The following is a 16,360-nucleotide window of genomic DNA, read 5'->3' as shown; positions in this document are numbered from 1 at the left end:
CTTGTTTTACCTTAATGTCACAGGTCATTTCTCATCTACAGTTTTGCAAAAAACTGTGATATTCCTGTGAAACACTTCAGTGTGGATAAATCAAGTTTTTAGGTCAGCTCTGCTTACCTAGGCTTATCTCAATCCCCTTTTCATATCTGGATAACCTCTACTGCACCTTTTCCCCGGCTGCACTGGGTCACCCCAGTCCTCCCTAGCAGGACGGGCAGTAGCACCGTCCTTCACTCGTAGGGCCGGAGGCAGCGCAGTGCCTGTGTTGTGTAGCCAGCACACGACGTTCACCTTGCAGTCTTTCAGGACTTCAGAGACAGCCCCCAAAAGGCAGAAGATGGAGCCTGGCCCCTCTGATGTTGATACCAGCCCATGCAAAGGGAGAATCAGCCTGTTTTTCTTTGGGTATGGGACCAAGCCACTCAACCAGCCCAAATGGTAGGTAAAAGTCAAGACTTTGAAAAATGGCACGCTTGGACAGTTTAATCCTGGAAACAGGGTACTGCACATTGCCTTTGGCTGCCTGTGAAGAGGCAACACCTGCTCCAGCTGCCACCCCCCCTCTGCTCTCAGTGGGGCCTCTGGGACAGGGCTGGGCTGGCTCAGAGCTCCCCAGCCCTGGGGATGTCACCCAGCGCTCACCCAGAGCTGCTCTGCCCCTTCTTTGCACTGCCCAGCAGCGTGGGCTCAGACCGGCTATCCCCAGTGTCAGTTGAGGTAATAAACAAACACCCCCAAAGTAGAAGGAGACGTTTTCCCCTCCTGCCTCCAGCGCTGGTCTCAGCGGTTTATCCTGAGGATCCCACCAGGCACAAGGGTGATTCCCTTCACGCACATCTCCAGCATCGCTTGTCCCCAGGGCAATCCGGTATGCTCTACTGTGATCTGATTCACCGGCTTCTGGCCCCTGTGGAGGATTTTTTTGAGCCAACATTACAAATGACCTCTATAGAGCGTGCAGGCACGTAAACCTACCGCTTTCCCACTCTGCAGTGGTGAGGGCTTTTGTCAGCTCCCAGGTTTTCCACCAAAGGGGCCAGGGGATGCTCACCTGGTGAGCTCTGACACAGGTGAGCAGACTGGAGCATGTGCTGGATGTGCCCCAGCTTCCATCCCGTGTGCTGCTGTGGTTTGACCACATGGGTTCATGAAAAGGTCAATGGGAATTTGGCAGGCACATTACCAGACAAAGCAAAAGACAAAACAGTAATAGCATTAAACATAATATTAAAAAAGAACATCTGAGCTGAACTATCTTGAGAAAAATGGCGTAACTGGAACGCCTGCTGCTGGCGTTGGTCATGAGAAGCCCTGGAAAAGTGCATTGGGGCTGAGGGAGATAAAAAGAAAGCTGCCAGGGCAAAGGCGCAGAGGGATTGCTCACTTCCAGTGAGCACAGACACTATAGAAATAAAGACTCCAGCAGTATCTGTCCCTGCTGACAGAGCTCTTTCCTATGAGCTGTGTTTGCACTCGCAGCGTGCAAGCAGGCACGGAGGGGTCTGTGTAAGCCCAGGACAAACGTCCCCCCTCCACCTGCTTTCTGCCTTTTGCTCCTTCTGCCTGATGGTGTTGGGGAGCCTCAAGCTTGGCTGCTGAAGCAGGTTTAGTGCAGTGGTCCCTGGAGATGGAGACAATTTGTTCAGCACATTTGCAGGATGATTTTAAGGGATACCGTTATCCCACTAAAGTGCTGGAGCCCCAGAGCAGTGGGAGCGTGTGGCAGCCATCCTGGGTCATGCTGCGCAGTCTGCAAGGGAAGAACTCCCTCCTGCTGAGGTCGAGAGGACCTGGAGTCACTCCACTCACTGCTGCAGTTGATGTTTGCAAACTTTGGGCCTTTACTCTGCTTGACCATGGCTGCTTTCTTTTCTTGCTTTCCTGTCGGGGCTGCAGTTCAAGGTCTGGAGAGGTGTATGTTGTAAGGCAGCTGGGCAGAAAGTTCTCCCGCCCAATGCACCTCCCTTCCTGCCGTCCCACCACCCACACATGAGCTGGGTGATAATTTGGTGGGGGGAGCTGGTGGAGGAGGAGGGACAGGAGGAGGAGAGAGGGGAGTCTTTGCCTTAACTCTTGCTGTATCTCTTTGGCACTCAGTGGATTCCCTGTCTGGACTCCAGTGGGACGGGACAGGACAGGCTTGCCTGGAGGAGACCTGCCCTGGGTTCAGGTAAGTTGGGCATTTGCTCATTGAGCTGAACTAGCTGGATGTGCGTGTCATGCCGGGAGTGCCGGTGTCTCCGGTCCTTCTGTTGCCAGCTGTCGCACACCAGCTGCCTGCCGTGCTCTGCGGGAGTGGGCCAGCAAATCCGCAAGGGGAAAAGCTTCCCAATATTAAGCAAAGGAAGAGCGAGCTGGAGGATGGGGAGCAAATAATGTTTGGATCAACACAGGGAAGAGGTTTTGCTTTCAATGGTCCCTATAGGAGAGGACAGGCAGCGATACTGCTGGGGGGCTGCTGGGAAGCTGCAGAGCAAAGGGATGCCTGAAGGATGGGTACTGAAGGTTGCAGCAGCAGAGAGAGAAAAAGAAAAGGACTCAGATGGCAGAAAGATTGAGGAGATGAGAGTGGGCCAGACCGGGATGGGGATGAAGGGCAGTGATGGCTAAGTGATAATAGGTACAGGAGGAAAGATGCTGGGAGTGAGGTAGGCTGTAGGCATTACAGCTCCTGCAAACACGAGGCAGTGACTCCCTCTCCTCCTGTGCTGCCCTGCAGAGGTGCTGGCCCTGGTGCATTGACTTGGGGGCTGCAGCTCTAAAAGATGTGCCTGGGAGTGTGCTCCTTGTTCTTCTTGCCTCAGAGGCTTCATCAAATTTGTTCCTGTGTAGGGGTAAAGCAGAGAGACAGCATGGTTTGTGCACGTGCTAAACTCCGGGGATCTGTGGGCATATTTGTGAACAAACCCAGGCAGAACACATGGGGGTTTCATAACACCTGATCTGTGTCTCCTTAAATCAACAGTGCTTTTAAAGTAATCACTACTAATCAGGGCTTTCATCCAATGCCATTGGAAATGTCATTGCCCCAGTTTTTCCTCTGTGACAGATGCCGATACAAGAGGCTGAACCTCGGACCTGACCTTTGCAGCTCTGCAACAGCCCAGCTTTGCTGGGATTCATGGGTGCAGATGTGGTCCTTGCAGAGGGCAGGCTAACGAGCCCTGTGCCATATCTCTACCTGCCCGTGCGCCTGGGCAGGGCTATAGGAAAGTTTTGATGCCCCAGGTTAGAGAGCCGGATACCTTGCCTCTTGGCGGGCGCAGGTGGGATGCAGTCCCATTGCAACGCGGCGTTACAGCAGGCACTGCTAGGAAGGGGTTACGGCACTGCTGGAGTCATAGTCGGTATGCGCCTCTGCCTGTCCCAATTTCACCTGACGTGCCTCGTCCTGTGCACCAACTGGAGATGGCTGAGCCTGCCCAGGGTCAGCCAGGTAGATCCCCAGCCTGCACCTGAGCAGGATGTGGGGTGCTGGACTCCCACTGAAGGGCTGAACAGGGAGCTCGGTGTGGGGACGATCATGGTGGGAAGCCCATGTGGCGCTGCTCCGCTGCTCTGCGATAGCTGTACATGCATCTGTGCCGAGGCACTGGGCTCTGCCAAATAAACTGTTGGCTCCCCTCATCCTCCTTGCTGGGAGGCATAAGGTAATGTGTCATGCCATAACCTCACCTGCCTTTCAGAAGAATTTTGCTTGAGTACTCTTCCCCCATGCTCCCCATTTCTCATCACTCTGATAGCAAGTGCCCCCAGACTGTGCTTTTGGGAGGTTAGGAAGGGTGTGCCTGCCTGGGGGAGTTTAGCTGGAAGTCCCTAGAGCAGTGCGATGCCAAATCCCCTGTGCTGCTCTCCCACTTCCGAACCACAGACTTTTGGAGACGTTGGTTACCAACGGTGCTGGCTCCTCTGCTCTCCTGCCCCAAAGAAGCAACTCCAGGGAAGCGACTGCAAGGTTCAGATTTTAGGCACTGCAGAGGTTAGGATTTTTGTGCAGGCCCATATGCACCTGCAGAGGGTAGCTGCTTTGCTGCCCACCCTTCCTCAACCCCTCAGCCTCCAGCCTCAGGCTGACCTGGGTCAGCAGCAGGCAGCCAAGCTGCAGCCCTGGGGACTAGCAGCCTCCCTCCCTTCACCTCACCTGCCCAGGACTGCCGAGTGGCGTGCCTTGCTCCGTCAATTTGGTGCCCCGGTGAGGTGGCAGCCCTATAGCCGCTGTGTCCCCTCCTGCGGACTCTGTCCTGTCCCTGTAGGGCACCTCCAGGTTGCACCACAGGTCGTTGCCCCACTGTGCCCTGGCTGTGCCTGTTTGCAGAGTGGGTGCCGAAGCAGAGCGGCTTTCACCCTCTGTGCCATTCACCTGCTCCGCTCCTCCAGCCAGTGACAGGAGCCATGCTGTCCCCACGCTTTGGCTGTGCACAAGGACCTCTGAGCAAGCCTCATGCACCTGCAGGACTTTGGCCAGACACCTCTGGCCAGCGGGTGGGGTGGCTCTAGGGGCTCCACTGTGGCCAGCCTGGCTCTGTGTCTGTGGGAGACCTGTCACTGCGGTGCTCTGTAAGAAAGATGGATCCTGCCGTGGTTGTATGCTGCTGGGCCTCCTGCTGTGTGGCAGTGGATACAACCAGACTACGGGCTGAGTGGAGGTCTTGGGAGTGTCTGGTTTGATGCAAAGGCTGGTTTCTGGTCATATTTACATCCCATTTATGGACATCATCAGTTAGTCTTGATTTTTTTTCCTGGGCTGAAGTAAGAAACCTCTGTGTCTCTGTAGCCCAGAGCAGGGATGGTGAGCCACAGACACTGCCAGGGACTGAACTGACACTGAGAACAACAGCCTACACTGCTTTTAGCAAGGGATTTGCCACTGATCCTCAGGAAAGTCCAGCCACCATTAGGTGTTTGGGAGGCTCCCCTGTCTTGGCAGCAGAGGACAGGGCAGGAGCCATTTGGTCCCCTCCTGAGCTGGGGGTGTGTGCTCTAAAGGGTGATGCTCTATAATCCTTGCAGCTTGTATCACAGATGTACATGTCATTAGTAAACTCACAGTTGCTTATCTCACTCTTGCTGGTGTCGGTAAGCAGCAAACTCACTGACTGCAGAAGCGTTGCTCTTATTTCACGTTGGAGAAAATGTAAGCAGGATCTGATCCTTGTGACAGCCTCCTGTGCCCCATGAACCTTGCTGAACAGATGCTTTGAGAATGCCCTGCAGCCCACACAACCTGGAAGTTAATTAGAAGGTGTAAAGAAGCCAACTAGCTTTCAACAGCTTGAAATGAAGGGCATTTTAATTTTGACTGCTGTCCTGGAGTTGATCAGTTTTTCTCTTGCTATATCTTTCCTTGTCTTTCTCCTTCTTTGCAGCTGGAGTGAGCCGTTCTCCAGCAGCATTCGAGTTTGGAAGCAGCTGTGGTTGAAGCAGCCATCCCTGCTCACGTAGCTGCTCTTAGATTGGCTGGAAAGCACTTCTGCTAATATTTTCCTGTCCATCTTGCAGATATTACCTATTCCAGAAGCAGCCCCCGCGCACTAATCTAAGCGGGTTTGTTCCTTAAGCCATACTTTGGCACTGCTGTTCCTCACTGAGCCCTGATTTTCTGTCTCTGCTCCCACAGCCGCCCCCAACTTCTGCCATCGAAATGCAACGCGGGATTTCAGCTGCCAACTAACTGCTGGCTCATATTGTGCAACCAGAGAATTTTCTGTGTCGTCCTGCTCCTCCTTTTGTAGCACAGCCCAGCCTGCTTGCCTTCTGATTCCTCCCTCACCACCTTAAATTGCAGCCGATGTGCTTGATTGCTACTTGTTTCAAAAGGAAACCAAGAAATATAAATTCAGTGCAGCTATCTGCAGCATCACCTGCAATTCTGCCTTCTGCAGCTCAGGCAGCACTCACAAGTGTCCAAAGGTTCTTTAAAACTGTGCTTCCTCTAATAAGTGTTATCAGCTGCTTTTTAATGACATCTCTGTTCATTCTGTCTCGCTGTTTGCTCTTGAGATTGTCCTCCTCTCATTTGCCTTAAGATAAAACAGCAGAAGAGGTCAGACAGAGGATGTTAACTTCCCAGCAGTAGGAGCTCCTGTATGATGGCAGTCGGGAACAGGCAGTAAGTTTGCAGGAAGAAAAGCTTTAGGAAAATCTCTAACAGCTTCTTCCTCTGGTGCCAAAACCCCAGGTGGTTTCTTTCTCCTCTCTCTCATGTCTTTCTTGTTCCTTGTCTCACCTGAGAAGCCCTGAATAAGCCCTTTTTGCTCTGGGAGAGGCTGAGGATACCACCATGTTTTGCTTTCGAAGGACACTTTAATTCTCCTCTTTTTCTGATTCCTGCCTCCCCCCCTTTAGTCACAGCTTGTTCCCAAATAAAGCCAACAAATGCTGTTCTCCTGCATCTCTGCATCATGTGTTCGGTACATCGGACCCAAATGGTGTTGGGTCTTCACACACTTCAGAGGTGTCCTTGGCTTTTCTTGCCTTCTGTGGCCATACTTAAAGGATCCCATGGTGGGAGGTGTGGGACAAACACAGCCCAAAATTTGTGACCAAGAGGAGACCGGGCTACCTCATTCAATATTCGAAGAAGGGAACGTGTTGGTGTGGTCCATGTGTATGGCTGCCTGCGTACTGCCTGCTCTCTTCCCAGTCCCTGGGGGAATCCAAGTGTATTCTTATTTTCTCAGCAATAGATCTTGTGGGGAAAAAAGTGGCTGCCTCCATGCACCAAGCCCAGCACCAAGTCCAGTACCATTTCATACAGAGCTGCCTGTTGCACTGGGCACAGAGGGAGTCCCCTCCTCTCTGTGGGAAGATGACAGGCTGGGGGTCATATCTGCAAAGGGTACTCCAGGCCTGGAAGAAGGCACCTCCTCAAAGTACTGAGGGTTGAAAATACAGCAGGGCACCTCTAGAAGAGACTGGCGAGGTCAGAGGGAGCTGAGGGAGGAAGGTGGTGGTGGCTGAGTGGGACCAGGAGAGGGGTAGACTATGGACTGCATCAGGTATCATCTTAACAGCTGGAAAAACTTTATGGCAGAGGGAAAAAAGAGGCTGGGAATGAAGGATTTAGAGGATTTTTCTCCAAACTTTGATGAAGGAACAGTAGAAGAAGTGCAGGCAGGCAGCAAGGGGCAAAGTCCTTTCTCCAAACTTGTGTATTAAGGAGAGGGACATCCAAAGGGAGAAGAAAACGCATCTGCCTGTCAGGGAGGATGTAACACAGTGGGTTGCTGTGGCTGCTGTGGGAGAGCCAAATTGTTCCTAGCTGGAAACAAGAAGTTATTTGAGTTCCCATCTGGCCTGAGAATATATAGGGCAGGGGCACAGTAGGATTAGATGTTCAGGAAAAGAGCCAGGAGGTGTGTGAATAGGCTTTCTCATAGAAACAGCAGGCAAAGCAGAGAGGGAAGCAGTGGGGATGTGGAATGCTGTGCGTCACTTTGTCTGGGAAGGGAGAAGCTGAAGCTCGTGGCACAAAGGGCCAAAACTTTGGGCACCAGTTTAATCTACCACCTGCTCCCAGTTGAAAAGGTTTGATTCCATAACCAGGGTGCTTTCCCCCTTTATTTTAAAAAGGTGGAAAATGAAGCCACAATCTTGCATTTACCCTGCTGGTCTGTGTTTCTCCCATCCCTGTACCCCATTGCAGCGTCCCAGCTTCTGTCCTTCGTGTTGGCCTATTCAGGAGTCAGAGGACAGATGCAGAGTCAAATCCCTGGTCCAAGCATCCCTGAGGTGGAGGCTGGTGACAGGGTTGAGGCTGTGGGCTGGCACTCAGGGCATTCCCTTCCTGAGGTTAGGTGAGTGGAGGTGACTCCCTGATTGTGATCTTCTCCCTGCCCCCATGTGTGAAAGAGGTCTAACACAAAAACATGGAAAACACAAATATTAGTAGAAATAGGCTGGCTCTTGGAGCCACCTTGCATTAAAAGAATAAAAGCAAAGAATTAGCTAAGTCCTCTCCTGTCAGCTTCTCATGACATCCTCAATAAGCCCAGACTTAAGCATCATTGTGCTTGATAATGTGCCCTGGACTGCAGCAAATTGGAACGTGCCAAGGACTGTGACAGATCAAACACGTTTCATTAAGTATGTGTTATTTTTTCTCTCACATTTGACAGTGCGTGGAGCTCTGCTCCTCTCAAAGATGAGGAGGCTGTGCTGCAGCATCTGAATGAACTGATTAGCCAGTTGGCAGGCCTTGCTGCAAGCAGGCAGTGGGGAAAGGGACCTTGCCTGGGCTTCAGAAGCTGAGAAAAGACTAGTGGGAGGACCTGATGTTTCCACCTCCTGATCCAACCCAGGAGGCAACTTAAGCGAAGGGGGCAAGTCTGGGACTGGGAGGACCTCCATGCTGGTGAGCTGCAGAGCTGCCAGCTCTGCACCAGACAGCGTTTAGAGTGTGTGCCTTGATTTCTGGGTTGTACCACCTTCTTTAAATGTGGGGTTAGAGGTTTGTATGAGTCTGTTGTTAGAGGACTGATTCAGCTTCACGCTCCAGTGTCGATCCACACGTGTTGTAGTACTTGGTGGGTTTGGGGCAGTGCAAGCCATAGCAGTGGCTTTCCAGCACGTGGACCATAAAGGGCAAGGGCTGGGGGAAAAAGGGTGGTTGCTTTCTGGGTGCTTTGGTGCCTCTGGCACTGAAACTGGTTGTGCCCACTGTGGTACTGCCCATATATAAGCCCTTACTGGAAATAGCTCTAAAACCCTCTCAAATTCAATAGGGGATCAGAATCTTTCTGCAATATTTTTGAAAAGGCAGCTATATAGCCCGGAGGATGGTCTTCACTGACCCCTGACTCCCCTCCTTCATGGTTTATGCTCCCCTGTTCTTGCTGCAGCCTCTCTTACTAAAGGCGGTGTTAATGCTTTGCATGGGATTCAGCCCTCTGCATTCAGAGTCCATGGAAATCTGCTGCTGATTTCAAAGGGAATAAGACGAGCCCTTCAGCACGAAGGCAGATGGGGGAGAACAAAGACTGTTGTTGCCCTGGGCATTTAAAGAGCAATTGGTGCAATTGTGAGATCTGTTTTCCTTTCTTTACTTGAATGACAGAGGGAGCCAAAAAAAGGCATGTTTTGCTATGAACATTCAGTAGAAGTTGTCTTTTCATATGCAAGCATCTTTCTTTTCCCCAGGGCCTGATATATCCAGAGGGTTAGCATTTAGGAAATCTTTTCATTTGTACTGGGCAACCTACAGCAGCAAATGAGATACCGTGATAATGATGCTGTCTTGTGTGGAGTAAGTGCATAGTCAACCAGTTCCTGCTTCTGCTTCCCCCCTTGCCTCATTGAAAACTACACTGAAACAAGTGCCATGGTGTTTTGAGGCTGCTGGGCCAATTTGATGTTAGGACTACACTTCCCAGTTAGGTCAGACTCCCTGGTAGTCCCTACTCCCCATGAAATGGCTCATACCCCGATGCTGGACTGGAGGGACACTAGGCACAAGGAGGGAGGGAATAGTTTGCTGTCATGGTTCTGGCTCACCATCCTGGTGCAAAAGGTTGATGGGTAGATTTGGTGGTCCTATCAGGTAGAGGACATCAAGGATGATGAGGTCTTCCTCACCACTGACTTGCTGACTGGGAGAGGTCCTTAGCCTGAGCTGCCTCCAGAGCTGTACTTGGACTTTGCCTGGGAGAGAGCAAGCTGAAGTGGTCCAGAGCAGATCTGGGGGCTGCGGAAGAGTTAAGTAGTGTGGGTGATGCAGATTGCTGTCCCTGCTGCTCCCTGGAGATGTCCCCTTAGGAGGCACAGAAGGAATGATAGATATGCTATTAAAAAACCCTGATAAACTACCAGCAAACAGAATCTGTAAATTAATGTGAAGGAACAAAGCCCTGATTTGTTAGTGCTCTCAGCTGGTGGGAATGGAAGCAGAGATGCTGATGCTGCTTTGGAGAGGCTTGTTTCCAGTGTAGTTTCCTAATCCCAACATGGGAATGTATATCCCTTCCTAATGCTAGTCACCCCTTCAAAGACTAACTTCTACACAGTAATGCCACCAGTGAGATGTCACTAGAGTTAGGACTTCCCTGGCAGAGTTCATCAGCTACCCTGCTCGTGTTAGGTCTGTGCTTTCTGGCTGGACTCTCATCTGCATCCCTACCTCAGGTAACTCCTTAGAGCAAGGTTTTGAGGAGAATTTTTTTAGCAAAATCAAAGGGAGCTTTCTCTCTTCACACTTTAGTTTCTTCTCATAATGAAATGCCTGTAAACAGTATGAAAATGTTGTCAAGAAGAAGATTCAGTCTAGTCTGTGTCAATTTTGGTTGTATTTAAATTAACTAGCCAATTAAAGGACTTTGCCCCCATGCCCTGCTTCAGCTCCAGCTCCTTTTCTCTTCCTCTGAACTGCTGTTTCCAAAGTCCAGTCCAAGTTTCCAGCAACGATGGAGATGCAGAGCATTTAGGGTGCAGGGGGGTGGGTGGAGGTACACTAAGGCTGGTGGTCTGGGAAGGATGAGGAAAGGGGCTGTGGGGGGGATTGGTGAATTTGGGGGTGAATCCAATGAAGGGGTGGTGCAGGTGGTCCCATCTCACCTGACCAGTGACCTTTCCTCTGTCCCTTCAGCACAGACTTTCTGTCCAACAGACAGAACTTGGGGAAAATGCTTTGTGCTGACACTAAAGAAGCCATTTCCCAGAGGATGAGGGAACCTCACAGCGATATTAGGAACACATCTGCTGTGGTGACTGGTCCTCTCCCTCCTCTTCCCATCAGCATGTCCTGCAGCAGCTTTCTATGTCCCATGCTTTCTTTTTCCTCTGTCCTACAGAACCATGACAAGAGTTGTGGCCCAGGAAGGAGAGCCCAATGGGGCCATCGCAGCTCCAGAAGAGATAAAAGAGGAGGAAATGGAAGAGAGAGGACAGTGGAGTAGCAAAATGGAATTTGTGCTATCTGTGGCTGGGGAGATCATTGGTCTGGGTAACGTGTGGAGGTTCCCATACCTCTGCTACAAGAACGGTGGTGGTAAGTTCACAGCATGCACAAGTTGTCCTAGGTCTGTAGGCACAACAAGAGATATGTGTGTGCCTGGATCCATTTCTCCTACGCCTCATGTGCCCCCACATGCACTCCCTTATTCTCTCCTCCAGCAAGTTAGCTCCTGCCAAATCCAGGAGGAATAAAACCTGCGGGGTGAATCCATCTCCCCAGCAGGTATGGTTTCTCAAAGCAGCTCTCCCAAGTTTGGATGCTGAATTGAACTTTAGTAACTCTTTAAGGCTCTTGGACATCTTGAGTAACAGGTGGTCTTCCAAAACCATAAATGCTGTGAGTGGTCAGAAAGCCAAAAGCGATCTCCTATACAATTCCCTTTTACCACTCTTGGTGTCACCCCCACCCCTCTCAGGCCTTTGTTATAGAGGATGAAAGGCTTTGATGGTGCTGGTATCCTTGCCAAGGCCTGATACCCCCTAGAAAGACATTGCTGCCTCTTCCCCCGGAACAGTTCTCCAGTCAACCCACTAATAGGGAAACCCATCCCCAGGAAGAGTCTGTTCCCCTTCCCTTTTGTTTCTTGCATGACGCTCCTTTTCTGATAACACTGCAACAAGATCATTACCTGATTAAAAATTAAACTTTCTCATAACAATAAAATGAAACTGGGAAAGAGGAAGGGAATAATTGACTGTCACTAACTTTTCTTGGTGAATCAAAATCTGACTTTATAAAAGAAAAGGAGGAATAATAAATTACATGTCAAATACAGCAATAACGTCTCTTTTGTTCTTGTTCTCTAGAGACACCTTGAAATAACACTTTGGGACTTGCATGTTCCCCCCAATTTAAACTTCCTTTCTCTGCACAAAGGCCTTTCTTTCCCAAGGTGCTGTGAGCTTTCACCAATGGATGAATGATTCAGCTGTAGTTCAGCCCAGGACTACCAAATTCCTGTCCCATGTGCTGTTACTGGAGTTTACCCAAATCAAGGAGGAGTCAATAGAATGTCTCCTCTGAACCAAATGGGGGTTGCATAAGAGGTTGGTTAAAGAAAATGGAATTGAGTTTTTCTTGAACCTGGGATAGTTTTTAACAGATCCTCCAGTCTCTTTCTCTGAGGTTTTGATGGCAGGTACTGGAGGCACCAAAAGCAAGTCAGACCAGCACGGGTTAGTAAACACTAGTGGTGCATCTGATTGAACAGCTCATTCTGCAGTGATGCTTTGAGAGAGAAGTCATGGTTTTTGCATGGAAGATTTCTTCCTGAGCTCAGATGATATCTTTGCATAGTTTATGCCTATGGTATCCAGTTCAGTAGTCCTTGCAATTTGTACACTAATTAGTGTAAGTGAGTTCATTTTAGAGATCTATTGAATAACTTTTTGTTTTGGTTTGGTTTGGGTTTTTTTTGTTACATTACACTACTCTGGAATATCTAAGGCTGTGATTCAGAAGCCAACATGGCTAGGCTTGGGAAAGATTAGGATGGGAGTGTCCTTCCCTCACAGCTCTCACACTACCTTTGCAGAAAGTATGCTACTACTGTAGAAGGTACATTTTTCTCTCTTTAGGGCTTTAGGGAACCAGATGTCCGACAAACTAGTATGGAGCAAGGCACTGCCATTCCTGTGACACTCAAAGATACTCTCAACATTGGAAAAGGCCTTGAAATTACAAAAAAAGACATTTTCCACCTATAAATGCTTCATCCCCATCCCGCCTTCCCACCCCCCCCAAACCGGAGACTGCTGTCCTGTCACCTTTCTCCACCTTGGGATGTAGTGAGATGGTTATAAAGCTGTAAAGACGGATGTCATAAAAACAATTGTGCTAACTTGTTGTAAAGCAACCAAGTGTAAACTTGTCTGTGGCTGCACTTTCAAATTTGATCTAATTGCTCAGCATCCTGAACTTGTTATTGACTCATAAGGAAAGAAGGTCTGGTTTTGGGGGCCCCTCTCAGGGCTGAGTCTCCTCCAGTGGAGCAGCAAACTAGGGAGGAGATCACAACTGGAGTTTCAGCTGGCAACTGCTCTGGGAAGGCTGAGAAAGACAATACGGTAGAGGTGTAAGAAAGCCCTCATCACTCAAAGACCAAAATGGAACAACCTCTGGGAGAAAAGGTATCAGAAGAGAAGGTCTGGGACCTGCTGAAAGGCTCATCTGTGTGCGGGATAATAAAACTGCCTTGCAGATTTGGCATACAGATCAATGTCTTGCAGCACCGAAAGCGGCAGCTGTCTCTAGTTCAGAGCACGCAATTCCCGTTCCCTGCTCTGCAAACCTGGCCTGGCGCCGTGAACCAGCCTCCCTCCCTCTGGCCCCAGGTCCCCTGCAGCTACCGCACAGCTGTGCTTAGGAGAAATTTGGATGTTGCTTGTTATTGTAACATGGTTGGCTTAAAAACAAGGGGAAGTGTTCCTAGTTGCTAACTGTCATGGGAAGGAATTTCAGTACGAGTGCCTGTGCTGGCAGGGGAGGAGAGGGCCTGGGGGACAACGTCTGGCTCTGCTGAGAAAGGGGCCCGCATCTCGGCTGCAAACACCAGAGATGCTCTCCAGGCACGGGCAGTGGGAGATACTCTTGGCCAAAAGTTTACTGTATGGGATGGCAAGACCTCGACAATTGTTCCGGCGAGGAAGGCAGGGGCCTTGGCCTGTTTGGAGGAGAGCAGAAGTGTGAAAACCTACACTAATGATGGGGAGAAAAACTGTGAGGTGATAGCAGGAAGGTCAGCAGTGAAAATGTGATCTCAGGAGCAGTTTTGAGCACAACAGCAAAAATATTGGGTGTTTCGGTTTGGCAGCAGAACTGAAAAGAAGGAAAAAAGGGTTTGGGCAGCTGAATAGGGCATTAGATTTGTTTGTTGTTTCTGATGCTTTGTTTTTGTTGGTCATTGTTTCTGGAAAAAACTCTGCTATCTCTCCCCTTCCTCTTCCATTTTTTCAAGGGTTAATCTGAGGGCTATTTCAGGCTAATTTATCTTCAGACATTTCTCTATATTTTAATAAAAAAAACAATTTGAAGAGAGAAGTTAAACTTTTTCATTTTGAATACGCTGGAAATATACTCTGTTGCCCTTCCCCTATTTCGATTCTTTTGGTGTAAACTGCTTCTCAAATTTGATGTGAAATATGTCTCAAGCAAATTTATATCCTGGCAAATTTATTACTTACCAAGAAATGTCACCAGCCTCCAGGTTCGTATCCTCTGGGCAAGTGGGAGTTTTGCTGTGACTCCTGGGAAAGGCAGAACAAATGTGGTTATGTGGAACAAGGACTCCTTTTGCTTCGCCTGGCTCCTGCTGAAAGCTAGAATGAGATCAGGAGGGTGAAGCAGGGAGAGCTTCTCCAGTGCTGTCTTTTTTTAGCCCCTTGCCTGGCTACTCCTTACCTCTAGGTTTTGGCCAAGACCAAATGCGTAAGTACTGCAATAGCACGAGACAGAGCATGCTTGTATTTTTTTTCCAAGAAATGATGGTGTTGGAGACCTTAGTTTTTTAGCAGAGGTTGCACAGTTAATTCAGAGAAATATTTGTGTTTATCTAGCTGATTCCAGCTGCGGCCTCAGGTACCTGGCAAGGGGTGGTGGGGAAAAGGTTTTAAAGAGGTTTCTCAAGTAGCATCTTACCCCTCTTTGCAGGAGCCTTCCTCATCCCTTACCTCATCTTCCTCTTCACCTGCGGGATCCCCCTGTTCTTCCTGGAGACGGCGCTGGGGCAGTACACCAGCCAAGGAGGGGTCACTGCCTGGAGGAAGATCTGTCCCATCTTTGAAGGTCTGTCAAATTACAGAAATTGTTGGCAGCACTTTCTAACAATTAGTGACTCAGAGCCTTTTTTGGAAATGTTATTCTGGTTTTTTTTGTTTCTCCTTTATTCTCCCTCCCTTCTCCTCTCTCCAAGCCTTGTTATCCCTCCTGGTGACTGCTGTGTGTTTGGTGCTGGCTGGGGTCTGTGCTGGTCCAGCCGAGCCACGGTCTCTGCTTTGAGATGCTCAGAGCCCAGGAGAGAGGAGAAACAGGATGGCCAGCAAGCAGGAAGAGGAAGAGGATGGAAGTGTCAAAACACAAACACCTGCATGTAGTCCAGGACAAATACTGAAGAGAGAAGAGGATAAGGAAGGCTGGCTGGCTTATGGCGCTTTCCCTGCCCATCACTATGCCCGGGGCTGCTGTGGCAGGCTGGCGTCCTGCACGCTGCGGGGAATCACACTGCACGCACTGCGCTGACAGCCCGGGGACGGGCTGGGGCTGTGGTCAAGGCACACGTATAACAGCCAGGATTCCTGGGGCCCTGGGGAAGGTTATTCATTAATATGTTAATGAATCTAACGGCCACAATTCTCCTGTCCGGAGAAGAGCTTACTACCCACATTTTGCAGACAGAGAAACCTGTGCTCAGGCAGATTAAAGGCCTGGTTAGTTTGCTGAAGCACGGCTGCGCAGTGCTATTTGAAATCAACATGACATCCTGCGCTGGAGACCCCTGTACTCCGGCATGAGGCCTGGAAGTGGACAGCAGTGGCATCTCGAAGGGCCCTGACAGCCAGTTTTAAACAAATGAATTGTGCCTTTCTGACCCGATTACTGTTCTGATGTCTCAGTGAGCAATAGGGACATGCAGGACCCAAGACCAGAGCTCATCTCCTAAGTCTGTACTTTTGCCCCAACACCATATTTTATGTATGATGTATATCAGCAGTAAGAACTTCTTTATTGTCTGAGTCTTTCCAGAAGGAAGAAACTCACTTGTGTGTCTTTTCTTTAAAAGCTAGAGCTGGCTTTCCTGCAGGAGAGGCAGGGTAATGCAGTGGCATGGTAGTGATCAGAAAAAGAGTTTTCCCATCAGCAAAAGATTTTCTCTCTGTTCCACCATAGACCTGTCTAGAGATACCAGCAACGTTTCCTGTCTGCATGCACAGTCACAAAATCCTTTCTCTTTCTCTGAGGCTGGTCTCGCCCTATTCTCCAGTGAGCCATGTGGTTGGTGTTGCACCCTTCTTACCATGGCATGGTCTATATCTTTGTTTGGGGTTAAGCCTGACATGTTGGGAGTTGGTTGGCAGCCCCATCCTCCCCTCCTTTTCTTTCCTTCACAGGAATTGGATATGCCTCACAAGTCATCGAGTGCTATCTGAATATCTACTACATCATCATCTTGTCCTGGGCACTCTTCTACCTGTTCAGCTCCTTCACCACGGTGCTACCGTGGGCCAGCTGCAATAACCCCTGGAACTCAGGTACACCTTCTCTTGGTCAGCTTCTAGTTCCTTCCCAATTCCCAGAAATTATCTGAGTTTTGTAGAAAATATTTTTTATTCACATGAAAAGCCCTCAGGAGCTGCACTGTGGCTAGGCACTCCTTCAAAGGCAACTGTCTTCATTCACCGTGGGCAAGTGTCAGGA

General features: G+C 49.7%; 1 protein-coding gene across 2 annotated transcripts in view; it reads left to right on the top strand.

Annotated features, from left to right (window-relative positions):
- Positions 1 to 389: 389 nt before the first annotated feature.
- The window catches only part of SLC6A12 (solute carrier family 6 member 12), a 42,069-nt gene continuing 26,098 nt past the window's right edge, over positions 390 to 16,360 (top strand). Inside the window, exons 1-5 of one of the 2 annotated variants that reach the window (XM_075756471.1) lie at positions 390 to 438; positions 2,098 to 2,170; positions 10,785 to 10,981; positions 14,597 to 14,731; positions 16,054 to 16,194. In XM_075756471.1, the coding sequence (XP_075612586.1) occupies positions 408 to 438; positions 2,098 to 2,170; positions 10,785 to 10,981; positions 14,597 to 14,731; positions 16,054 to 16,194 (577 nt within the window). In that variant the 5' untranslated portion in view covers positions 390 to 407. Of the gene's footprint in view, positions 439 to 2,097; positions 2,171 to 10,784; positions 10,982 to 14,596; positions 14,732 to 15,289; positions 15,938 to 16,053; positions 16,195 to 16,360 lie in introns of those variants that run through there. The other variant, XM_075756482.1, reaches the window with a different exon arrangement.

This window comes from Balearica regulorum, chromosome 1 (assembly GCF_011004875.1).
Source record: "Balearica regulorum gibbericeps isolate bBalReg1 chromosome 1, bBalReg1.pri, whole genome shotgun sequence".
In the NCBI taxonomy this organism is placed as follows: domain Eukaryota; kingdom Metazoa; phylum Chordata; class Aves; order Gruiformes; family Gruidae; genus Balearica; species Balearica regulorum.
This window is presented reverse-complemented; position numbering and strand designations above follow the sequence as displayed.